General features: G+C 40.0%; 1 protein-coding gene across 1 annotated transcript in view; it reads right to left on the reverse strand.

Annotated features, from left to right (window-relative positions):
* INTS8 (integrator complex subunit 8) overlaps positions 1–24,620 on the reverse strand; it is a 24,877-nt gene extending 257 nt beyond the window's left edge. The window contains exons 1-26 of the mRNA XM_082045692.1: positions 24,388–24,620; positions 22,748–22,922; positions 19,722–19,862; positions 19,233–19,304; positions 18,235–18,286; positions 17,068–17,250; positions 16,568–16,675; positions 15,719–15,874; positions 15,155–15,255; positions 13,614–13,755; positions 12,459–12,529; positions 12,145–12,320; positions 11,139–11,272; positions 10,407–10,517; positions 9,536–9,737; positions 8,898–9,019; positions 7,690–7,874; positions 6,173–6,206; positions 5,430–5,486; positions 5,285–5,346; positions 4,059–4,177; positions 2,205–2,308; positions 1,326–1,376; positions 532–605; positions 386–450; positions 239–282 (exon numbers count right to left, since the gene is read on the reverse strand). Of these exons, the coding sequence (XP_081901818.1) occupies positions 239–282; positions 386–450; positions 532–605; positions 1,326–1,376; positions 2,205–2,308; positions 4,059–4,177; positions 5,285–5,346; positions 5,430–5,486; positions 6,173–6,206; positions 7,690–7,874; positions 8,898–9,019; positions 9,536–9,737; positions 10,407–10,517; positions 11,139–11,272; positions 12,145–12,320; positions 12,459–12,529; positions 13,614–13,755; positions 15,155–15,255; positions 15,719–15,874; positions 16,568–16,675; positions 17,068–17,250; positions 18,235–18,286; positions 19,233–19,304; positions 19,722–19,862; positions 22,748–22,922; positions 24,388–24,517 (2,871 nt within the window). The 5' untranslated portion in view covers positions 24,518–24,620. The remainder of the gene's footprint in view (positions 1–238; positions 283–385; positions 451–531; positions 606–1,325; positions 1,377–2,204; positions 2,309–4,058; positions 4,178–5,284; positions 5,347–5,429; positions 5,487–6,172; positions 6,207–7,689; positions 7,875–8,897; positions 9,020–9,535; positions 9,738–10,406; positions 10,518–11,138; positions 11,273–12,144; positions 12,321–12,458; positions 12,530–13,613; positions 13,756–15,154; positions 15,256–15,718; positions 15,875–16,567; positions 16,676–17,067; positions 17,251–18,234; positions 18,287–19,232; positions 19,305–19,721; positions 19,863–22,747; positions 22,923–24,387) is intronic.
* Positions 24,621–26,372: the final 1,752 nt, after the last annotated feature.

The raw sequence follows: 26,372 nt of genomic DNA on the forward strand, positions 1-26,372 counted from the left end.
GCTGGCGTATTACAAGGCATTATTTAGACACTAGATCAATGTTGGTTTTTTTTTCTGTAATGTGCTATGCTACCCCACCCCACCGCCCTCCAAGTACAACTTGACACCAGCATGCAGACACTGTGAAGAATTACATAAATTTAAAACTGGAAGTAGCAATTCTTTTCAAAGGAGGTTTCAGGGAGGAAAATAAACACTATGGAAGTCCCATGCCCCAAAGCAGCCCATGTTAACTTACTGCGATCTGCCGCTTGTCTGTCTCGCCTCTTTTGTGGTGGAGATCTGAGGGTGAGTCAAGAAAAGACACCTGGGTAGCAAAAAGACTTTTTCTAGCCATGAATATGCAGAATGACCTTTCTATAGTGGTATTCTAGTAAAAGGATACATGTCAAATACTCCAAGATGGTGACATCCCAGATGTATTCATAGTAAGAATCCATGGCATCATGACTGAAAGAGAATACCAGTTAGATGATCTAACGCATTCCCATATTGTGTATAGATATTTATAAACTTTGTTGTAACATTTACCTGTTTTGTTCCTGCAGTGCCTTAAAAGCAGTTTTATAGTCTACTTCTCTGAGGAACTGGCATAAAATAGCTACCTGTAAGGGAAGACTTGGGTGATTTTCACAGCCTTATTTCCCCACAAACTGAAATCTTCCACAGATCGCCTGAGTAATCCCACCCCATTTCTAGACCCAACCACATACTTGTTCCCACAGCGAGTGCTGAGCACCCCAACCTCGACAGCATACACAACTCATTCTGAAAGATCAACAACAGTAGTAGCTGAATGGAAGGAAAAAGGGTTTTTACTCAAATCTGAAGGGACCCAGCTGGCTTCCAGGTTTCTAAACGCATAAAATAGCTCTGAAAGCAAGAGCCTAATGCAAGCCTTGTTAATTTTGGAGAATGAACAACCCCACTGAACAGCAATGGCCACACGTGGTTATGATGAAAAAAAGGCCAGGTTCCCAATAGCACCCCACAGACACCGTGCCCTCACACAACTCTACCAAAAGAAAACAACAACAACAAAAACCCACAACAAAACACACCTATATCCTGAGAGAAAAAAGAGGCAAAAAAACCCCAGACTATTTCTGCTTTTTACAACATTTCCAAGCCTATGTTTATTTACTTGTTACTTTTGGTTCTTTCAGTGTCCTAGAAGCAATGGTAGCAACAAAATATTTCATTGCAGGTTGCATTTACAAGGAAAGTTGGATTTGGTTTTACTTTCTAAAAAAAGTTCCCCTTCTTTTAACACTAAAATATTTATAAAACTAATGTTTTACTTAACGGGATGTTTCACCTCTTACCTGGGTGTGACAGTTGAGTAAAGAACAACACTTGATCATTCTTTTTATCACCTACAGAATGGTTAAAACAAACAAACATACACCAAAACATAAGTTTTGAAGTGCTAGTATCAGAACACAAACAGCATTTTTTTTTCCTTTTAATATAAGGGAGCAGCTAAATATCTACACTCTCGTAACCCCTCCCAGCAATTCCTGGGTTTTAGCACATGAGCTTTCCCCACTTTGGAGCCGTCACAAGGGCAGGATGTTCCTGGTCAGTGAGCCAGCCTGTGGCCTTTATCTCCTGCACCCAGAGCAAGGCCTGTCCTGGGTGGGGACAGCACAGCGAGTGGGCGCTCACAGTGAGGCACACGCATGCTGGCAAGCAGCAGTGCTGCTGTGGGACAGGTGACAGCATGGCTGTCCCAGCCGGGACACTTACATCAGGGCAGGCTGGCACAAGGCACAGCTTCCATGGGCTGTGAACATTCGGGATCCCAGGCAGGGTCTGAAGCTCCCACTTGCCGTATGAACGGGAACATGACAGGAGTGGCAACCAGACAGGGGAAGTAAATAACACCCTTCCCTTGGTCTAGACAGCCACGACAAGCAGCTGCTTCCCAAGGCCTACCGAAATGCAGGCCACAAGTGACACCGTGGTTTCCTAATGGACACAACAAGTGCCTGGATAAAAGTCAAAGTGACTGCATGGTGTCACTGGAACACGCTGTGGCCAGGATTGAAGGTTCCTTCCCAAAACACAGCATTATTAAGGGGTTCTCACAGCCACTTGCAAGTGACAAGCTACTTGTTACGCTAACTTGTAGAGCACACAGGTACCTATTTACAGAATCCACAGAGATATTTTTTGCACATCTAAATGCCATGTTACCTCACCTGGTCTGTGTACACATCTGGTGGTACCATCTTAATAAAGAAGTCTGAGCACACAGCTCCTGCCTGTAGATAATAGTGAAGGGCTGCTGAATACTGATTTGTTGCTGGAAAAAAAATAAAACAAAACAAAATAAGGTCTTAAAAGTAAATATAGCAGTTATATCTAATACTCAGATAAATTGTTTATAGAATTACTCAGATAGATATATTTCATAGCTGAATTCCTGGAAACATTCAAGACCATGCTGGACAGGGCTCTGAGCAACCTGATGTAGTTGAAGATGTCCCTGCTCATTGCAGGAGGGCTGGACTAGATGAGCTTTGAAGGTCCCTTTCAACCCCAACCATTCTGTGATTCTATGAAAGTGACTTGCATATCATTGTTTAAAAAGTACAGCCACACAGGAGATGGTTAAACAGTGAGAGAAAACCACTCAATCAGGAAAGCTAGCAACACAGGCAAAGTTCTGCCTTCTGAGAATTACTTATTTTTCAGGTATTTGATCTTAAATCCATCAACCTTAGAGTGGAAAAGCAAGGGTGCTCCAGCTGTTGCTTTTTCAGGTACCAGCTTCTGAGGCTCCCTACACAAACACCCTCCTTCTGGGATGCTGTTCCACTGCGTATGTAAAGTAAATATTGACAGTTTATAACCCTGAATCACTCTCCCATATCTATGGTGATAGCCCTAAACATGGGACAAAGACTCCTCCACTCACCCTAGGGGTTATAAAGCATCTTCTAGACAAATTTGTCTCCTTTGGAAGCAACAGGCTAGAATTTCTGCACTACATCTTACTGCACATCACAGACATCTTTCCAATCCAAAAAGAAGAGACTTGGAAACATGCACCTTGTGTCGTGAGATAGCACAAAGCACCAGCAAGTCGATGGCAGAGGCACAGCACATACCCTGTTTTATTGCCAGAAAAAAAACAATCTGGCTTAAATGCTAAATTTCACTACAGTGGTCTCAATGGATAATTTAAGAAATGACCAACTAACTACCTTTGAGGATGGCTATGGCCACGTTCTTCTCTAGCATGTACACCAGGTAGTACCATACTTGTCTGGCTATCTGCTGGAAGTTCATTCTTCAGCACCTCCCTCTCTGCACTCTTTACTCACACTATACAGTAAATCCCAGGAACTGACTCTAGATTGGGGAATAACAAGGCACAGCATCATGTGGGCTGGGCACGTCTGCCCCAGGCAACCGCTGCCCTGGTGCAGTCTGGGTGCATGTCCTGGTGCCCAGAATCCCAAACGCTTTACGTCCCAATCCTGCCTGCTGCTCTTGGCTGAGGAGCAAGGATGAGAACTGGGGCAGAGACTGGTGAGGACACAGCTGCCCATCACAACCAGTACTGGGTCAGGAGTTCAAGTGTCCTCTTTCACAAATCCTAGATGCTTCCCTGTATAAAATACAGATCTTCTCTACTCTGCCTGTCTTCTGCTCTGGTGAAGCTGATCTCCACATTTAAGAGCAAGCACTATTCACACAACTTTCCGTTCACTTACTAAAACACTTGAATGTTAGGGATTTGCACAATTATACCACTTAAGGACCAACTGGACCCACTAAAAAAATGAAGTTAACAATGACCCTTACAGTAAAGTTCCCTGTACCCTAAAAGCAAGTCCACACGGCCCATCGAAATCTCAGTCTCTCTGTGGGCTTCAACAACCTCCCAGACAAATTCAGCTACATTATCGCATCTAAAGATTTTAAACTCATACATCACTTAAGCTTCTTCTCGTAAGACAAAATACAAGGAGGGTTATGTCAGACAACTCTCAGAGAAGCAAGGTACCCCATCATGCATGCCAAAACCAGACACTGGTTTCACTTACCAAAATAAATATCTGCCTGAATAATTAACCAGAAGTGGTTGTTTGGGTTGATAGTCAATGCATAGCTGACAAGCTCTTTTACTGTAACTGCCACAGCTTCGAAGTCCACTGACTGCAGACTATAGCAAAAAAGGAAGAAAAAGAAATTCCTAAATGATTATTTTGTTTTTTAAACAGTAATCTTATCTTACATCTAGATGAAGTCCAAAGCACCTTTCATTAAGTATCTAACAAAAATAATTCCAGAAAAGGTTTAGTGTTGCCTAAGACTACTGTTAAATTGTTTCAATACAGTAAATGTGACAGAACAAATACACCCTTCACAGACTCACACAAAAAGTCAGGACTTTGTCTGTGACTGATACCATAAAAGGGTTCTGTGCAAGAATATATGTTCTTGGTTTCAAGAAGTTTGAAGACAACACCTGAGACCACTTCAAATTTATCAGAGCATCTGCACAAAAGGCCACAGACAGCAATCTCAGGAAATTTGTGGAAGTAGCTTATAAAGAAAGGCTGGGGATGGTTTGGGACATTGCTTGGGCAGTCCTTCCCAAAGCTCATGTGGAATCTCCATTTTTAAAAACATGTTTTTTCTCATCCTACTGCTAAATTGTGGTAAGATTGAAAACTGCTTTCTTCTGCTTGGCCCTATAATACACACTGAAGTCTACATCAGTAACCATGAGACTATTCAGACCAATTAAAGACACATTAACCACACTAAGCTTTACACACTCGTTCCTTCTCTCACAAGTCATGTCTCGCGATGCATACATGGAACCTTAACCAGTGAGGTTCTAGCCCCACAGAGCTTCTAAACGTCATTGGAGACACACAGTTCAGTCCAGCCAGAGCAAATCAATACATACTACACGTCACTTAGTATTTTGTATATAATTATTCAAAGTATATAATTCTTCAAGTATATCATTATTCAAATGCACCTCGAAAAATCTTAATTATTCTGTATTAAAATATTATATAGTTCACAAAGTTACATACAGCTCAGTAAAGCACAGGGCTAAAAAAAACCCTCATAAAAGCATCTCCACCAGGACCATCAAATTAGGACCAAAAACCTTCATGCAATCAGAACAATCTGTCTGCAAACAGAACGGGGGTCAGTGATGCCCTTGCAGGGCAGAAACCACACTAACACAGTAACTGGAAACAAACCAATTAAACATATGTTTTGAAAAATGTATTTTTAATTATCATCTTACTTGGGGATGGATGAGGGCCAGATGGAAATGTGCTCTGCTGCAATGTCATTCACAATATCTTCCTAAGAGTAGAAAGATGGCAAGAGAAATTAGAGACACAAACATTTCAAGAAAACCAAATAAGATATGTATGATATATACTAACCCGAACATTATGAAGCTTGACAAACAGGGACAATATTGTGGTTAAAACCAATGGTTCCTGTACAGAAAAAAATAAAAAAAGAGTATTCTCATTAACTAAGAAAACTCCACTTTCCTCCCTAAGCTTTAAAGCTATATAAGAAATTCTGACATAGTTTTTTATCTAAATGGGGCAATATTTTGTTAAGAATCCTGCAACACAGGAATACTGCAGGCAAGTTTCTGTAGGGAGTCTTTAATTACTTCTGTTTTTCCTGAATAATTCTTTGGATATAAACGTTACCTAGGTTCTACACATCTTTATGTTGTTTCTGTGGCTACTGCCTAGCCTTAAACTTAAACTAGGTATACTACAACTTTCTATGCACTTAAAAACCCACAAGCTATAAAACAATTTCTCTCCTTCTTAACTTCTGCTGCATAGTTACAGTGCAAGTAGCAGCTTCCTTCTCCCCTCAAAAGGAACACTTTGCTTCATGACAGCTGGAATGAAATGAACTTCATGATAGATGCATCAAAATATACTCCTAATGTTAACAGATGCGTCATGAATTCAGGAGCATTTTTTCACAAGCTCTTCCACATCGCTGTCTGGCGGGTAGAGCAAACTCTGAAGTTCTTCAGCCATAAAAAACACCTGTACAGCTACCAGATCTTCTAAATTTAATAGGAAAAGTCCGGAAAAATATTATACCGAAAGAAAGTCCTGGTTGCAAACACATTATGAAGACCACTGTAACTTACCCGAAGTTTTTTGATGAAGGAAAGCAATTCACTCCTAAATTAGGGACACAAATACCCATGTAAGTAATCATCAACAGCAAAGAATATATGCAAACTTAATACACTGGAAACAAGATTCAGTAATGCAAATTCTAAACCCACCAAATTATTCCTTCACCTCTAAGTTTACAAATGCAGGGTATGTAAGTGAAAACACTCAAACAGGTCATTCACTCCTAATACAGTCACTGGCAAGTTAAGTTTTACTTTTGCATTTAAAACAGGTTAAGTAAGAGGTATCTGTTATGCTATCAAGCTACAAAAGGCATGAAAATCACTCCATAGTAAGTCAACCACTGACTCTAAAAAGGAAAGCAATTGAACTGTACTGAAATTCTCCAAGCTAGCATTGCCACAATGATCTACAGGCTTACAAAAGAGGGTACACAGCAATCATTTATAAAGTACATTGACTTCCCTGTCATATCACATCAGAAACTGTCACCATAAGACAATCGGGCAAGAACAGCCTGTTTGGAAAAGGCTGCACTGCTTCTTTTCCATAATAACAACAGGGTCACTGCCCTTTACTGTTTGAATCAGAGGGGTTAGAAAAGGTTCAGTGTCCTAGCGTACATCTGTACTGCGCCCTTTTTTCTTACCAGAGTACACAACTGAAACCTACAGCACGCACGTACCCTCCTCCACCCATCCCACAGCAGCATAAGCAAAAGCAGTTGGCATTTAGGCACTCATTAACCTGATTAGCTCAAGAAAGGCAAAGAAACAGTCAACAGTTTGACAGAGGCACTTTTTTCCATGTTTTTAACATGGAAAGCTGTTCAATATAATCACACATTCCACAATTTAATCTAACAGGCAACTTACAATCAGGCTTAGACTTAAGAACGGGCTAAAAACACTTATTGACTGGACAAATCTGAGTCCTGAATCAATCAATCAGCTAAGGCTGACAGAGGTTAGATAACTGACAGTGAAATTACTCCACTCAACTACATTGTCTTCCTTCCCCTCTCCCCAAGGGCTTGGTTGAACTAGATTTCAATTCAAGACTGAATAACATCCAGCCTTAGGTTCAGAAACCTAAAGCTAAGCTTAGACACCTATGGTGCGATCTAGGTGTTTTATCCACTTATCAAAGTAGATAACCGATACAGCCAACGGAGCTTGCAGAGCAATTGTATTCAATGTAAAGCAGACACCTCCAGCTGAACTGCCCTCCAGATGCCACTGACTTCACTGGAAGATCTATATTGATTATAACGGGAGCATGAGTATATATGCTTTGGTGTCTGTATGGTGACCTGAATCCCACACGCTCCTTTTCTCTCTCGGAAAAGGAAACTCAGCACATCACAGCTAATACCCAGCGCTACCAGTAAGCAGCTTGTTCACTCAGTGGAGATCTTTCGTTGCTGCTCCTACTTCAATAGCAGAATCCAGATGATTATTGAAGGCAATGTGGGGGTCAAATATACAAATCAAACCATCTTTAAGAATAATTTAAGAAAACACACCTGTACATAATGCCCAGTGTAGACTCCCTGTGTTTTATCAAACTCACTCTGCCATCATTTCCCCGTTTGTGCTGGTTGGATACACTGCAGATTTGTACAACAACTTCCCAAAGGTCTTTTGCTGTCCGTCTACTTTCTTTGGGACCGGGAAGTTCTTTGCATGTTGCAGCCAGCAACTGTCCCAGCTATGAAATGAAAGAGGAAAAAAACATAGTAACTACAGCTTCTCTGAGTATTGACTACAGCAAAGGAATTATTGGTATTTAAAATGGCTAAGCAAGTGATTTCAAGTTACAAACTGCAAAGCAATGTGACTAAACTGTGCAGCAGAGGACACTGATGAGGAACCTGGAAGACAGGAATTAAACAATGTGGGTTTTTTTTTTCCCTGTTAGTTTCCTTAGGGCTTATTTCATTACTACAGTCTCCATAAAACAAGATTTACACTCAAATAAATTACATAAAACCTACAAAACAGAGTTTTACAAAGACCAGGTCCCTAGAACTCCCTTAATTTTCATATAATAATTAATCTGAACTGGAACTGGCACCCTCTGCGATACAGAAAAAGCTGAACCTCAAAATAGAAGTTAGGAAATCCCACAGGTAGGCAGAGTAAGCCAAAAAAAAATCTGTCCTGTAATACAATCTGCGTTCAGCTTTACTGCCTCACTTTGAAGTAGAAACATTGCTGTAAAACCACTTTGAAAGTAAAGTTGCAAAAATGGCAGAAATTCAACACTGGTGTTGGGTTCACCAATGGAACCACTAAAGCGCATTTGGAAAACAAGAGCCTTAGGAACAGAAAGACAACCAGACATGAAGCCTGAGATCTGCACACTTCTCAGACCTCCTACAGGAATCTAGGCTCAGTTCCAGCTGAGAGGAGAGTCCTTCATGGAAGTGCTACAGGGGTTCAAGCAGCTCCTGGATTTTAACCACACATGCCTGATGCTCACAGACACAACCTCAGCTGGCAGGCAACAAGGGCTACCACGCAGTTTGTTTCATGTGTTCTTGCCACACAGCCTCCATCAAACACACTGGCTGCTTCACCCTGCTGCCTTCTACATCGCACTTCATTCATTATAGCCATGAGACCCAACACTCTTGAGACAGAAGGGTACACACTTTTAAAAGTACAAAAGCCTTCAACAGGAAAAAGTCAACTGCAGCCTGACAAGGTTTTGAGACTGTGTGTTCATTACCTTCACATAAGGATTAGTCTGAACGAGAGGTAATGGAACTTGCATCGTCAAATACTCATTCTCACGCCAGTTTAGCAGGAAGGCAACACACTCTTCAGCTATAACTTGTCGAAGAGGAATATCTGGAAAAAAGGGGTTCTTTGCTTAACTTTTTTTTTTTCTTGAGAAAAAACAGTATTATATGAAAACAAGCTAAACCAATCCCTCTAACTAGCCATTTCTGTTCTATATCTTCCATGACAGAAAAACGTGCTGCTTAGCCCTACAAGAGACTTGACCTCTGAAAATGCAGAGCAACAACAGCTTCCTACAATCACAACAGTCTGACATTACCCCTGTAGTGTGAAACCATGTGGGTTGCTTTGACAACTAGCAAAACTTTTCAAGTAAAAATGTGGAATGTTCGTCCTGTTCAAGTCCTTTAAGTGGCACTAAACAGAAAGTATCAGTGTTTAGCAACATATATGCATTATGATGTTGTTATTCTCGTTTCCAGCTTCAAAAAACTAACCAAACTTCTAAACACTCACTAAAATCACTGTCAAACTTCACTATTTTTTTCCAATTATACACCTAACTGGTAGATCTATAAAGCTTTGTGCTTTACTGCATCCCAGAGAAGACAGCAACATACTTACCTGGTACTCTCATTTCCAAATAGCCTCGGACTCTGCTTATAAGATCAGAAGGAGGACGCTCTCCAGAAGCGCCAGGTCCAGCTTCATGAGTGTAGATGTCCAAAAGCAGCATTTCATTCAGCATGACTTGACGGAGTTTTGGAGAAAACTCCGTCACGAGCTCCAAACAAGCAGCAAAAAGCTGTTTTGCATGACCAAAATCCTGCAATAAAGAGGATATGCATTAATGATTCCCAATGAATTCATAAGGGAAAAGACTAAGAGTTAAATGTTGTTCAGCTCTATCCTGGCTGAACCAGCCTTAACATTCATTCTCCACAGCATTGCTTAAGCACCTCACAACTAATTCTTACATTTTTGAGTCCTTTGGACTTGCTACTAAGCTTAATAGTTCCAACAGTTACAGATTCTTCAAAAAAACCCCAAGAAGTTTGAGCAAAACCAAGTAACTACTGGCACATTAGGTAGAGTTTGATTCTACCTTGTAGTTTAGCAAACTACAGCCTTGTCAATCACAAGGCAAATAAATCAACATTGCAAAAAATCCATCATGTAAAACAGTCATCCAAAAGGACAGCTCTTCATATCAGTAAGTCAAATCACCGCTGGGTTTAGATGCAACATGATTTAGTACATCATAATCAAAGCTTTGTATGAATGAAGTTATCTCCAGGATCAACTCACTGGAAAGCCACTATCCTTGCTCTACTGATGGAACTTTGTGAGACAGAAATATTTAATATTATACGACACACAGAGCTTGTTAGTATATCTCCCTCACCTCCCAGTCTTTAAATTCTTTTCCATATTTTCGGTGTTAAAATTCAGTTGCCCACACTAATTCACCAGTAACTTCATATGACTTGCTCACCTTAATCGCACAGCAGTGTAATCCTTTTGCCATAAGGATGTAGACCAAATCCCTAGTCAGATTGTCTTTGATTCCTAAAATAACATTGCCGTAAACATTTGGTACTTCCCACTGGGAGAGAAATACATAGGACATTTGCACAGAAACAGGTTTTAGAATTCACATCACTGATTAAAACATTAAAAACAAAGCTTAAGTATTGAAAATTATTGACATCTACATGCCAACTCTTTAATTTTGACATCTAATCAGAAGGAATGAATTGCTCATATAGCAGTACGATAAAAGTGGACAGATACCCTCATTTGTTCATACTCTGAATATGCAATAACTGGGAAGGGGAACAGAAGAGAAGAGAAGAGAAGAAATCCTTACATAACAAAAAACCCCAACAAACTTCTTCTCTCCTGCTCCCAGCTTATAATTACAGGGATTTAACTAAAATAATATTGCCAACTAGTCAGAACACTGAAAGCAAAAGCTACAGAAATGTGTTTTCTCACACAAAAAGCTTGTGACACAATCAGTAATTCTTCAAAACAAAGTTTTGTTGCCATACTTTTCATAGAGAATGTGAGTTTAGGTATGTACCATCATTCTTATTAAACCACTACTATGCAGAGAGAGGGGGAAGAAAAAAAAAAAAAATCACACTGAGGATCTATGACAAAATGTTCACTGTTCATTGCAGTCTGATGAACCATGCTCTCGTGAACACATGAAATAAATTACCTTGTTTGAAACAGTCCAGAATTGGCGTTCTGAAGTCATACCATGCAACTCAATTAAGATCTGGCGAATCCTCCAAGGATCTACTGATAATATGAGCTGATGTTCAAGCTGGCCAATATTGACACTTGCTGAAGCTAGAAGAAAAGCAATCAGATCTCCAGCATATTCCTTCTTAATGTAGGTGCTTACATTTCTTTAAGTATATAACATTTTAAACATAACATGGTAAGAACAGCAGATAGATCAATGCTTTTGTAGGCCCCATACATCCTTTTGTGCCCTTCCACAAACACCTTGTGCCAGCTTCCCAACCCCCTCGACCTCAAGGTTGCTTGCAACACCCCCTTTTCTCACACCAGCAGCTCCAAATTATCCCCTACCTTTGCTACAGTGCAGCAATAGGTTCAAGACCTGCAGAAAAAAAGTGTTCCTATCCTGCCTTAGTGAAACTATGCATTTTCACAACTAGCTTAAGTCAATGCAAGACTGTATTAGAGCTAAAAGTTAAGTTCTCTCCAGCTCCAGTCACCACCTGGCACCTCCTGTGTCAGCTCTGACTTGTGCAGCTTCACAGCCAGCCAACTACATCTGAGAAATGCCCCGCCAAAAAGATCTGGGTTTCATTTTGGTAAAATCTCGTCCAGTTCACCACACAGTCACATGAGTGAGTGCTGGTATGAGTCCAGGGGCAGGGAGCCCTTTGTGGGAACAGTCACCACAGCCAGATTTGTTTCATACCAACCACCACACCTCTATTTCACTTGGTCAGCTAGGACATGTTCATTTGAGCACATCTATCATACTCAGCTGAGATACAAGCAACATACAAGCAAATAATGGCCACTTTCTTGAACGAGTAGGACATTCACCAACTAAAAATGGGAAGTATTCTCCCTAAAAACATTATCTTCAAACTTTTTCTGAGAACAGTCCCGCACATAATAATCTCAAGTGTGGAAACAGGCAAGGCCTGCATATAAGTTAATGGAAATGCTGGGAAAATTACCTGGGATATCATAAAAAGAAGTCACAGGTTTTGTGCATAAGTTGATTCGAGGAGATCTCTTTCGCATCTGATCAATGAGCAGCTTCCGTTCATCATCTTTCAGCAGTTTTATGAACAGCTCATGAGATGAAATCATGAAGACAAGCTGAAGATCTTCCAAACCCAAACACAAGTTTCTAAACAAATAAAAAAGTCAATATATGAGTAGAAAGAAGCTGCTTATTTTGCCAGTTATAAGTTCTCTAAACATTTACTGTGCTATATAGCATTGCTTACAAAGTGTAAATTCATGTTATCTTAATACAGGCACATACTTGAGAAATGCTGCCATTCTTCTCTTCAATGCTTCGGAAGCATTTTCCAAGTTTATTGATCTTGAACAAACCTGGGAAGAAAGAAGTAAATAATTAAGCAGCCCCTTAGAACTCTTAAAATATTCAGTTACAGACAGTGTTACTGCCCAGTTTTCTGACTCAATTAGTATCAGGCAGTAACCCTCTCTCCCACGGGAAGCAACAAAGTTACCTGATAAACACTGTAGCCATCACAGATGGACTGGGTTTCTTCCAACCTGTACACAAGACAGGCTGTTTCAGACAACTGACCTTACCTCACACCATTCGCATTCCTTTTCCCCACTCCTCTGATATTTAGGTGTGCTGACACCAAGTGCCACAGTATTTTATTTTTATTTTTTTTTACAAAAAAAGCAATAGTTGAAAGATCACTAGATATATGAATTTAAATACCAGCTTGCAGTAATTTTTTGAGAAGTGTGTTTAAATCCTAATATGAGCAGTTGATGTAACAGCTTTTAGTGGCTCTGAAGTACAGAGCACTGTTGGTCAATTTTTTGCCACATGCTTGAATAGACAAGCAAAAGACAGGGCTCAAATTAAGCAAAGAAGATATGAAAATAGCAGCAAAGCAACAGAGGGAGTAAGTTCAGATTGAACAATAATAATTTCCTAAAATGCTTCATTGAGGGCAACAGTTTAAATCTCCCACACACAGTAACTCAGGATCATTTCATGACATGCTAACTGTTACAAGACAGCTGGTAAGGGAAAGTGGTCCTCTTCAACAGATATTTCTTTTTCTAGTATATTTCTCTGTTATGAAGAATTTGTTTCTTTGTTCTTTGAAAACAACTATTCAACAATATCTCTATATAATTTAAGGATGTCAGGAATTGCAGCAATTTCAAATCCAAACTGAAGCAACAAGTCAACATTGGTTCCTCCCCAACAGATGGAAACGGAGCTATCAGCATAGATCCAAGACTGATTACATAGAGTGTAATTGTACTAACTGCAGAGAACTTGAATTAAGTTTGAGAAGTTACCTTATAAAGTATTTTTCTCTGCTTCAGAAATTTGAGCATTACTTACAACAATACTACAGTTATATGGGGAAAGAGGTATCTCACTAAACACCTTTTCCCCTTCTAATTTCAGATAATTTCTTACCTCAAGGAGAAAGTCTATTTTCTCTTTGCTGGGTTTCAGGAACAGTAGACAAAATTGAATATCAATTATTTCACCCTGCAACACATCACAGACTGTGTTGCACACGCAGACTTTGAAACAAACTTCATCCAGAGCATCATTCCTGCATGAACACAAAACCAAAGATCACAGAACTTCTCTGACAAACACAGAGTTGGTATCACAGCAAAGCTCCAGGTGCCAGATCCCAAGACAAGTTTGAAGCACATGCCTTTGATTGCACTCTGAAAAACCTTATGCAGGGTCTGCTTAAGTTTACCCAGGAGCTCCCTTTCTTTAAAAAGCAAATTCCCTCCCTGTCTGCAGCTCTGTTTCACACACACAGGCTTCATTATAATTTCAGCCTGAGCATCACTGGAACTTCAATTAGAGCAGTGCGACCAATACAAAGGTGCATCACTTCTTGGCAAGCATGCCCTGAGCATGGCTAACAGTCCAAAAGACTTTAGGAATATTTATGCATCTCAGAATACACAATCATTGGACAAAAATAAAAACAAATAACCAGAACCTATGGCTTCTTTCTCTTAATCCTTCTCTGTGTGTCTTAACTGGATTTCAAAGTCACACTCCTCCCTCCTTCTCTGTCTAGCACTCATCACTGAAGGTGCTCTGTATCAGTAGTATCAAGAGATGACAACAGCCCTACACAGTGCTAAGGTATAGGCTCTAAGATCCTCTTCTAAGAGATGGTTACTTGATTTCTCTCTGGCTGAAGTGAAAGCTGAATTCAGTGAGTACTTAGCTCTTTGACAACAGGCTGTCACCATCAATACTTTTACCTCACACATGTTTGTAAAACTGAGCCTCTCTTACCTCTTCAACTGAAATACTTGTAGGCACCTGCCCTTCAGAGAATTATTATCATGATTATATGGAGCTGCTTTCCATATAGCCCTGATTCAAGTGCCTAAGCTCCACAGAAGGCTGAATTTTAGACACAGCCATGGGCTCAGCACATCTCTGTTGGGAGCCATCCACAAGTTGCCCTTGTAATGTTCCTAATTCTTTCTCCTAATTATAATTGTTTTGCTTATTATAAATGTACCATACTAGTCCTTCAGCCCTGGGCTAGTTCAACAGTGCACAAGGCTCCTAATGACAAGTAACCACACTCCCAATGAAGTACACAGCTGCTACAATATCACTGCTCGGTATTATTAATCTGACCAGTTTTGACTTCAAGCTTTAGAAGACCTCTAAAGAGGCATTAACTTAGTCATACTCATGCATATATATGATCAATTATGACTTTACTGATTTATTTATGTAAGTGTTAATACTCATTACATTTTTCCCCATATATGGCCACAGTGAGATACATCACAACATACCTCTTCAGTTGAAAAGTGTAGTTTAGAATATTGCTAACAGAAATAAAGGCTCAAGTTTCTTGGATATAAGTTGTTGGCAGAACATGTTGTATACTTTCCAAGAAAAACATAAAACTTATTAATATTACTTTTCATCATCATCAAACATATAATTATTTAATGTCTCACCCTTGTTGAGCTTTTTGGAAGAGTTCTCTTAGCACCGACTGCCTGAACTGAACAGGTAAACTAAGGGTTAGATTATCTTCAAGAAATATCTTCACTAAGTCCTATAATACAAACACAGTTGGAATAGTCAATGGATAATGCAAGAGATTCAGATAGCGCAATCTTTTATGGAAAAAATTATCAAACAAATGGAAGCAGTTTGCACCCATAGGTAATACTAATATTCATTAAACAGCCAGAAAGGGACCAAAGAAAAAAAAGCGTTCTTTAATATCAAAGAATAAAACCAAAATTGCACACATCAACAGCAATGTTCCCAGAAACCCAAAAAGCTGGATTCTACCAGAAATTTCCATACATCAGCTAGTAGGAATTACATTGTATGTAATCCAAGATATTTTAATCTAATATACATATCAGATTATGTTACATTCCTATATATGTGTTTTAATAGTTAACTGGAACACTTACATTTATTAAAATCCCTATCAGTTCAGGTGGAATCATCCACATGGAATGATAAAAAAATCCTCAAACATATGTGGGTTGATTTAAGCACCCTACCTGATAGTTGCCAGATTTCATACAGCTATGGATTTGACTATAAGGAGTTGCCTGTTGAGATGCATCATCAGAAGATGAGGTAAGAACTCCACAAGCTTGACAGTAACCAGCTAAGCGCTCTTCATCAATGGTAAAATGAAGTGATGATGAACCATTCTGAAAATGAATAGTTAATAAAATCTTAGAGGCCAAAATATTATTAAATATAGGCTTAAATTAGAAACACAAAGAGACTCACAATTTCCCCAAGTAACAGCAAAACAACAAAAGAATGTGTACATACACACTTCCTTTTTAATGGCATACTTTTATATGTGCTCTTGACAGCTTAGACCATGTTTTGTCTATTTAAATTGTGAGTTTTGCAGTTTTTGGAATATAAATGTGAAGCAAGATTTTAAAAAAGCATACCTCGGTTGTAAATTAAAATGCTGTATTTTTTAAAAGGTCAGACAATCTGATTTCCAAGGGAAAGGAGAAAAAAAAAAAAGGAAAAAGAAAGTGATGTATGCTTCACCACATCACCACAACCAACATACCACAATGGACACAGAATGTACTGATAATACTAGCACCAGAGATACTATTTTTGCATTTTGTTCATCAATACAATTTGTGTAGGAGAATATTCATTACAAAATTTAGAACAAAGAAGCAATATACTGCAGCTGATTAGTATAATGTTAAACAAGGTACAATATGAAAAAAACAAAAACTGCTGTCAAAAACCCATGAAGTTTCTTTAAAGACCATGTGTACCATTAACAGTATTAAATTGCTAAAGGAAGCAATAATTTAGGCACTTTTTAAAGAGGAGTTGAACATATATGCTAATAAAACACTAATTACCTTTGCAATCAACTCTTTTGTTCTGAAAAACTTTTCTTTAGCATTTTCATGAACAGCTGCATTTGTAGATCCTTGTTGAAAATAGATTGCACCCAAATCATAGCAAACCTGTAAAGAGCATTGATACAAAACACATTATCTTGGAAACTTATATAATGTTTAAGGTCAAGATTAAGTATTTCAGGTCCAACTTCGTATGTACTTCACGCTATTCCTAGTTTTAGCTTATGACTGATGACATACACTGCCTATCTTTCCCCGTGTACAACAATTGTTTCCTCTTTAACTGCGATCTCAGTACGAGTAATTCTGCACAGGCATTACAACAGTACAGAATGATTTCCACATGCTCATTAAGAACAGTGCAATAAGCTGTCCTTAACATATAATGGTTTACTCCAGATGGGGAAGTAACAATATTTGCAGTGTTAGAAGAAGTTCTAACACTTTGTCTAAGGACATAGATACAAATTAAAGCCTTATTATAGAATGTAAGCTACCTGGCACTCTATCTCCTCTGCAGTAATTTTCAGTCCAGCTGTGGAACTCTCCGTTTCTCCATTCACCATACCAGGCTCCATGGCTAATAAATCCAGAGTTCTTATAGTGTGGACATAAAGATCTTTGTTTAATTTCAGTGCTCCTTCTAGGACCAGAATGGAATCAGCAGCCTGCTCTTTCAACTGCAATAGTTAAAATGCATTGAAAAAATTAACCTCTTGATTCTGAGTTCAGCTCTGGCTTAAATTAACACTAGAAATGTAACAGTACAGTGAAAGGATAGTAAATAAAAGTCCTCATACACCCATCTTATTGCTATGTAGAGTATACCCTTGCATTTCTTGTACAATAGAGACACTTGTGACTTCTCTGAGAAACAGGATCAAACCCTTACTTCTAAGTGAAACAAACCATTTTTCTGTTTCACCCACGTTTTTGTCCATTTTTGGACCATTAAGTTACACAAGGGTCAGACTGTAAATTCTGAGTTATTATTTGGCAGCTGAAACAAAACCAGCTTCCAAGTGAACAGCAAGATTTTTTCAAAAATGTTAATGAATTAGTAAAAGAGTTAACCATCACTCATGCTCAGCTATTTTAAAATATATGAAAAAGTAAAAAATTGTAGAAAATGTATAATACAAATTATTTAACTGATTCCAAGTAGTACAAGAGCAGGAAAATGATCTAGGCTACTTAAGTAGAGGGTTTGTTCTTCCTCTTTCTTGCTTCTCTCAAAGTGGAACACTAGGCGCAACTAGCATTCTGTTGAAAGCTACATACAGAAAACACTCAGCTACTAAAGCCTTTAAAACCAAAATGTTTTAAGTGTTGAATTTCACTGCCATATGATTTTGCAGCTCAAGCATGGTATGGTCTTAATTACTAATCACACACTGATTTTGCAGGGGTTTGCTCAATTCATATGGCTCCAAGGATGGGCTGTTGAAAATACTTTAATCATACAAAATAAATTCCATACTACGTGCAGTGCAGAGACAACACTGTCCAAAACACGTACAGCAGAAATGTAGCAAATACTGAAAGTGGCAAATACAATATGAATGTACTGAATCCAACAAAACTGTGATGCACTTGTATATTTCCTGTCCATTCACATTTACACATAAATTCAAGCAAAAATAAGACGGGGGAAAAAATCTCACCACTTTCAAAATATTTTCAGTCAGTTCCTTTTCTTGCTGCATCTGGTTCATCCTGGAAAATGAAAGAAGAGGTAAAGATTTCAATTAAAAAGGAAACCTGCATGTCGTTTTACTTCACACTCTAGATCACAACAATTCACTTCTAGTAAGTTTTGCCTAATTATATTTTAAACATCATTATGCAGGACCACTGAATGCTCTTATCTACATCTGAAATACAGATATAATTAGTTTTGGATGAGAATGTGGTTCAATAAAACAGAAGTTAGAAAGTTTTAGTTGCTTTTTTCTCTAAAAATCAGATTGTTAAGATCAGCAGAACTATCATGAAGATACCAGCTTCTACAGCCTCAAGTTTCTTGAAACTTCACTATTTAAATCTTCTTGAATATGTGTCAGACGCAGAACTGTGTTCATGTGTTTGTGTAAAAAAATAAAAGTTATGTCCCCATACAGAATTTTGATACATATAGGACAACACAAGATTTATAGTAAAACGAACAGGAGGAAGAGTATTTTTAATCAACATAGTTAAAGAGACTCTCTCAAACACGTATGGCCTAATACATGAAAAGTACCACTGAGATACTCCCAGCTTTATCAGATAAATTTGTAACATAAAAGTCAATTCCAAGGACAGGTTGTAACTAAGGCCACACCACTTCCAGAATGCAATATGAATACTGACTTTAAATTACAGTTTATTGCCTACTGAAGCAAAAGAATTGTTTCTCAGTTTATCTTACATAATGCAGAAAAATGGCATAATAATACAACTGTATTAACCAAGCTACTGTTAAGTTAAAACAGGATGTAAGAAATGAACCCTGTTTAAACTAGAGGATAAGCATTCTGCCCAGGCAAATTGCCATCTCCCTTTCTCCCATGATTTTTCATGCCTCTACAAAGTCAGCAAGACTGTAACATGTTAAAAGAGAAATTAAATTTCTGATTACAAAATACACAAGAAGTCCAAACGAATTATACTTGTAACTTACACATTTAACTGAGGTGGACCGGGTTTCACTTGTTTTACAGGAAAACTGCTTTGAACAATGGTCCTTATGGCCCTATGTAGAGGAGAAAATGAAGCAAAGAACATATTAGCCTCAGAAATGTAATAAGCAGATTACACACCTCTTAAAATTATCAGTTTATCCTAATAGTAGAATGCATCTGAAATGATAGATCCTCTGCTCAAGAGCACATACAGTATTTAAGAAATGCTCTTATGTCCATAAAAAGCCAAAAGACAGCTAGATTTTTATCTTTATTAGGTGACAGTTAAAACCACTAGCTTGACAATTTTTTAGGGAACAAAACCAGCTGTAAATTGCTTTTCAGACTCAGCTCCTCACTATAACCTACCTAGAGATCTCAAAGTTGTTATTACTTTGAGATTCTTTCTCCTTCTATGCACAAGCATTATAGATAGAAGAAAACATTGTTTTGTTCTGTCATGACTTTATAGGTTTAAAGTAGTTTACCATCTGTTGTAGAGTAGTATTGCCATTGCAGTGGTTGGGGGTAAGCTGGACAGGTCTACATCCACGTGTTTAGTTCCGGGGGGAACTTTGCTGATACACAGAAGTTCATTCAGTAGCATGTTCAATACAGGGACGGACAAGCTATCAGGAAAAAAAAAATAAAAGAGAAAAAAAAAATAAAAGAGAAAAAAAAAAATCAAGTATTTCATATAGTAATCCTAAAACTGGAATGTTTAAGTAATACATGTTACTGTTCAGTACTATATGATTACTTAACATGCCATGGAAGTAAGGGTAGTATGTTTAGTTAGCATAATGAACTGGTCTGTATCAGATGACAATCTAGATCAGGTATGTAAAGCAGGTACCAGTATTAGCAGCCTAAGCCCAAGTGGAAGGTTGCTGTGACAGCTGTACTACTGTGCACCACTGTTAATCCACACAGAAGCATCCTGAGAATAATCCAATCACCTACAACAGCAGGTCCCAACTAACAAAACCTTCTCAAAGCAGTCCCAGATCATACTTCCAGAAGGTAAACAACATTTCCATGGCAAATGGAATTTCACTCACGTAAAGGGAACATCTCTCTGTGCTATCACAGCTTATATCCTTTCTGCAGCATCCACCAGCAAACAGTGAAGACTAGGAACTGGAACAGAGCACTGCAAGCAGTATTATGTAAAATATAATTAGCTGGGACAGAACCTTCCTGGATAAAAGGAGGAGGCACACAGGCTGAACTGCATTACTCCAAGCTTTTGAGGTACAATTTAACACAATTGAAACACTATTACTAATTTAGATGTTACTTGAAATTAGAAGAGCTCAGCTTTGACCTTGTGAAAAAATTTCATTCTTTGCAACCACCATTGAAAACAACCAGTGAAACCACACTTCTGGCAACCAAGCTAAATTCCCGTTTAACAAATTTTAGGTCTTGTGTACTATCAGACTCCAGGTCTGTTATCAAGCCATCATTTTAAACTAACAAACACTGTTTTTACTATGTGAGGTCCAGGAGTCTTGTTTTCATTGGCAAAAGTAGAACACCATTCAACTGTTTATAACAGCAGAAGTTTTAGAAAAAAAATGGGTTTAAGCTGTTATTTTATTCCTTTTTAACTAACATGACTGAACCTTTGGTATAATCAGTAAAAGACAAAAAACATGTTTCTTAATTAAGAACAATCTTAGGCTTCACAAGCTAACAGAACAGGAACTCTTAACTACTATCTAGAGATGCTAAATTAGTAGTTGAAATGACTTCAGATTGGTTCTCTTTCAAGAAAAACACCACAGATGAACAAAACAATCCTATCAAAACCCAGAATAAGCCAAATAATGTCAAGCAGCAGGGTTGATTATTGAATCAGGATTACAACTGCATTTTAAGAAGTAAAGGTACTAACTGCCAGAAAATACACCACAAATGTCAGTATAAACTCCTCCTGCAAGAGAAGCAGGCAAAAAAAGAAAAAAAAAACCGCCCTCTTGTTCACATTCACATACATCTGCTTTAAAAGATAAAGTATATATGTATAAAGTATTGTATACCAGATGCTGTTTTCCATACAATATTTTCACAACCAACCACAATAATGGTTTCTATTCATTGTCTGCAGTATCTTGTAAAGATATTTTGGCAAGCGGTAATACCACCTCCACCTCACAACACTTCATTAAGGCAGACAAATATGACACAGCTTAAGAGATGACAAAAATATTAAGGACCTGGGGGTGTTGGTCAGCAGCCAGCTGAACATGAGCCAGCAGTGTGCCCAGGTGGCCAAGAAGGCCAAGAGCATCCTGGCTTGTATCAGAAATAGTGTGGCCAGCAGGACCAGAGAAGTGATCATCCTCCTGCACTCAGCACTGGCAAGGCCCTACCTTGAACCCTGTGTTCAGTTTTGGGCCCCTCACTACAAGACAGACATTGAGGTGCTGGAGCGTTCAGAGAAGGGCAATGAAGCTGGTGGAGGGTCTGGAGCACACATCTGATGAGGAGTGACTGAGGGAGCTGGAGCTGTTTAGCCTGGAGAAAAGGAGGCTGAGGGGAGATCTCATCACTGTCTACAACTACCTGAAACGAGGTTGTAGCATGGAGGGTTTTGGTTTCTTCTCCCAAGTAACAAGCAACAGGATGGGAGCAAATGGCCTCAGGTTGTGCCAGGGGAGGTTCAGATTGGATATTAGGAGAAATTTCTTCACGGAAAGGGTTGTCAGGCATTGGAACAGGCTGCCCAGGGAAGTGGTGGAGTCACCATCCCTGGAGGTGTTTAAAAGATGTGTAGATGTGGCACTTAGGGACATGGTTTAGTGGTAGACTTGGTAATGTCAGGTTAACAGTTGAACTCAATGACCTTAAAGGTGTTCTCCAACCTAAATGATTCTGTGATTTTATGCAAGTTACAACTGGGGCAAGTATTGCCCCCCTAAGTTTTTAGGATGCTAAAGTGCAGTTCCCTAATGTGCTTACACTGTCAGAGTAAGGAAGTTCCCAACTGTTCTACCTCATTAAATCATTCAGCAGCTGAAATTATTTGGGTTAAAATAATTCAAAGAAAATATGCAAATGTAGATTTTGCCTGCTTCGAACAGTTCAGTGATCTAGTTCACAGATATATGGAGTGCTTTACAGCAACAAAACTGGAGCAAGACCTCCAACTTCAAGCATGTCAGAATCTGGAAACTTAAGACAGTACTGTCACCAAAGAAAACATAACCTAAAACCTAAACTTTTATGCAGTTTAGATGTACTCATCTTAATGCCTAAGACCCACTATTCTTTCTCTCTAAATTAATTATAACCAGTATTGATTTGTTTGCAGACATTGCTTTTACCAAAACCCTCTTCTAACTCACAGATTAAATCAAATGTGATTTCAGTTGTTACACCCAAGACTCTTCCTAATGTAAGAAAGATACTGTCAGAAAAGGGAGCAAGAAAGACTTCCATTTGTTAAAATAAAGATCTCAAGCCCTTTCAATTCAGTAATTTCAGCATGAAGATGTACAGACTATACCTTTTCTCTAATACATCCAAATCCCACTTCAGATGAGCAGCAACTTTAAGAGCAAGAAGTTTCAAAATGCGGTTTCTTTTGTTATCAGGTGGTGGCTGGACTTGGTTCTGCTCATTCACTGATGGTTTTGAAGCTTGTTCCAAGAACTGGACAATCAGCTGTACAGGTGGTGGATCTGCAAAAAACACAGCCACTCCTCAAATTCTTTGCAAGCCCAAAAATTAATTTCTTGTTGCAGCTATGAACACGGATCTTATCTCATTGTCATTTATACAGCTGACATTGTCACCTGGCAGATCCTAATCCCAAAGGGTTTCCCTATCCTGCATTAAATAAGACTATAAACATATCTTCGTTTAACCTTCATGTTTACTTGGGCACGGTAAACACACTCTCATACTTATATTTATTTACACTATTTTGTATTAATTATGTTTCACTACTTCCATCTAGAGAAAATAAATGCTGCTTATTGAAATCACAAGTTAGCTGTTGTAAAAATATATACTATTTTGTAATTCTCCTCTGTATTTTAAAATATATTTACAAGCAACTGCTGGTACTTCTGAACATGTTTGGAAGATGCTTTCAGACTGATTAAAAAAAGAAAGCCCCCAAGCGCCTCCCTTACAATAAGACAGTCTTCCAGTACCTTTTAGCATTTTCAAAATCTGAAGCCAAATCCTAACTATTAAACTCTCACTGAACTTGGTGAAACATAAGACTAGTATTAATTATTACTTTTAATTGCAAAATAGCAGTATAAGCTCTAAACACAAAATATATAGCCTGACTATGCTTAAATCTACTTTTTGTAGAGCTAATACTGCCCCAGGATTTCCTGTTCCCTTCACTTGCTTGTAGCATTCAGGTGCTGAAAAAGATGATTCTTGTTTATGATTGTGAAAAGATCAACTACTTTTAAATATAGAATTTTCTTATAATACATCAGACTAAGTTTCTCTTCATTCCAAGGGTAACAATACAAAGCAATTTCAGCACTGAACTCAGGAGGACTCCAGTTCCTGGCCCTAGCAAGACTATAATGGGAGAAAATCAGCTGCAAATTGTAATGATTTTTTTTTACAAACAGCACTTCACGTTTTAAAAATAAACAACTGGTAACATTTCCACAAACAAAATTCACACATGCAAAAATTACCTACCACGGAGGAAAAAATATAGAAATGCAAGTTACTAAATAAGAAATATAAGGTAGAACGAGACAAGGACATTGGAGCCTGCGCTGACTGCACAGCTGTAGCCTGACGCCCCCGTCTCCACCCCGCACGCCGACCTCCCGCACCCCCCGGCGGCCCCTCCGCGCTCAACCCTCCCCTTCGGGCGGGGCCTCCCCTGTCAGCGCGTCACCAGCGCGGGGCGGCAAACCCCGCGACGCCTCCCGCGGGGAAGCCGGAGGCGGGCACGAGGGAGAGGCGAGGGAGGCGGGCGGGAGGCGGCGCCAGCAGCAGGCCCGGGCAGGCAGCGGCCGAGCTGCAGGCCGCAGCGGCGGGGGAAGGGGCTCGCGGGGAATCGAGCCAGGGTTTCTTCCCCGGGGCCCGTGAGGAGCCAGGGAGCGACGCCAGGCGGCGCCCGAAGCCGAGGGCCGGCGGCCGTCAGCGGGGCCGCGCCGCACGCACCGGGAGAGGGTTTCTGCAGGTGCTGCTCCAGCAGCGCCTCCTCCAGCAGGAACTCGAACCAGGAGGTCTGCGGCGGCGTGCAGGGCCGGCTGGACGTGGCGGCTTCCCGGTCCGCCGCTTCCGCGCTCATGGCTGCCGCTCGCCCCGGGGGCGCCCCCGCAAGCGGCCGCACAAGTCGCGCCCTCCCCCGGCGCAGGCGGTGGCAACAAGATGGCCGCTGGCCACCGCCCCCTCGCTCCGGCCGGGGGAGACGTGACTCCGCCCCCCGGCGCGGAACCCCAGTCGATAGGGCAGCGCGGGAGGCGGGGCTACCTGAGACCCCACCCCCTGGACGCGGAGACCCAGTCCATAGGACAGCGCGGGGCCGGTCCCGTGGTCGAGGCCCCGCCCACCACGGAGGGGGCGGGAACATCACGCTCCCCTCCCACACTCACAGCAGGAGCTGACGGATTCGTAGCTTCCTGCTGGCCTTGTCGCTCCCTCCTCTCCCGCTGCTGCTGTTTAATTGGGTAACGGTTAATACATTTTTTAGTTTGGGACGATTAGCAGTTATCTGGAGGGCTAGAAGGGAGCGCGCAGAGCTGGGCGCTTCCAGCGGCCGGAGGGGGATGCGGCAGCTCAGCCGGGGGTAAAAGCCGAACGCCCCCGTCCTGCTGCCCCCGCGCACCTCAGTGCCCTAGCAAAAGGCAAAGAAGGGCAGATTCAAAGCCAGTGGCAGAAGCAGCTCCCTCCTTTCAGCATCAGCTTGTGCTGTCACTGATAGGTCCACATCTACACCGCTCGTGTCTGCCTGTGCCACTCGAGCTGCAACAAGCCAGGGGCTGGCTCCCAAGCTTTTCAGATATCCCCATTCCTAGGATGTTGAAGTCTGGGGGAGAAGCAGGATGACTAGCAGAAGCTCATAGCTATCTCAGTCATTTGGCTGAATTTCTGAAATATTCTGCCAAGAAAGGAGTTCACAAAGGCTGCACAGCAAGTTTCCAATGACACAATGCAAATCTCTTTTGCCCGTCATTGCTGTGATTGGGCTGTTTTTCCTTTCCTACAGGATGGCTGCTCATCTACTCAACAGCCACAATTTCCACAGCAAGCAAAACAGTGGATACTGCAACAAATTAGTGCCAGTGTGGCCCTGTCTCAGTCCATCTAACTGTGTAGGCCAGACATAAACATTCTGCGTTTCACTGTAAGTGACCCAGGAAGACATCTTTCCCATCTTCCATGGGGACAGAAGAACACTACATGTCCTGACTGCAACGCACTTTGTTACCTTCTGTTGTACGTGTTACTTTGTGTCTTCAGTTACTTGAGGGAAAATAACTTCAACTTTCCAGAGTTATTGTTGAATGCATCCATATGTAAAATGGTCAGTTTCAGAATATGAATTACAAAATAATCCTCTAGGAGATCACAGCCTGTCAGCACTACTTGTAGCACATTGTTCAATTTGATACCAAGTTCAGAAGAGGCAACTTAATAAAGAGCAATAAAATGCTATGGAGTTCTCAAAGATGTCATAGAGTTCAAGACTCTGAACAGTCGCCTTATTGAAGTTCTGGGGCTCACCAGTTTTCATTTGCAGCACAACATAGGTAATACGCTTGGATGTAAGAGATTTTGTAATTTCTTACAAGACCATGTATCTTTAGAAAGGAGGGAAAATTTACATTAAGCTGTAAGTTAATACAGCTTTTTTTTTTTTTTTTTTGGTATGACTTTGTTAGAACAATCAATGCCCAGCTGTGTGAGACTTTGGCATGAACGAGTGGCACATACTGACTCTTTGCTCCAAATCCCTCCGATAAATATTACTATTTTAGTAGAATTTATATAAATGATTTTATTAAATGATTTTTTTTCCAGTTCACATGGTGTTTTTTGTTCAATCAATTTTGAATGTAAATTATACTTGTTCTAACAGTATCAAAATCTTCCTTCTAGATACAAAACGAATTTACATTTGCATTTTTTATGCCATGTAAAAT

Source organism: Streptopelia decaocto, assembly GCF_964273445.1.
Source record: "Streptopelia decaocto genome assembly, chromosome: 2".
NCBI lineage: Eukaryota > Metazoa > Chordata > Aves > Columbiformes > Columbidae > Streptopelia > Streptopelia decaocto.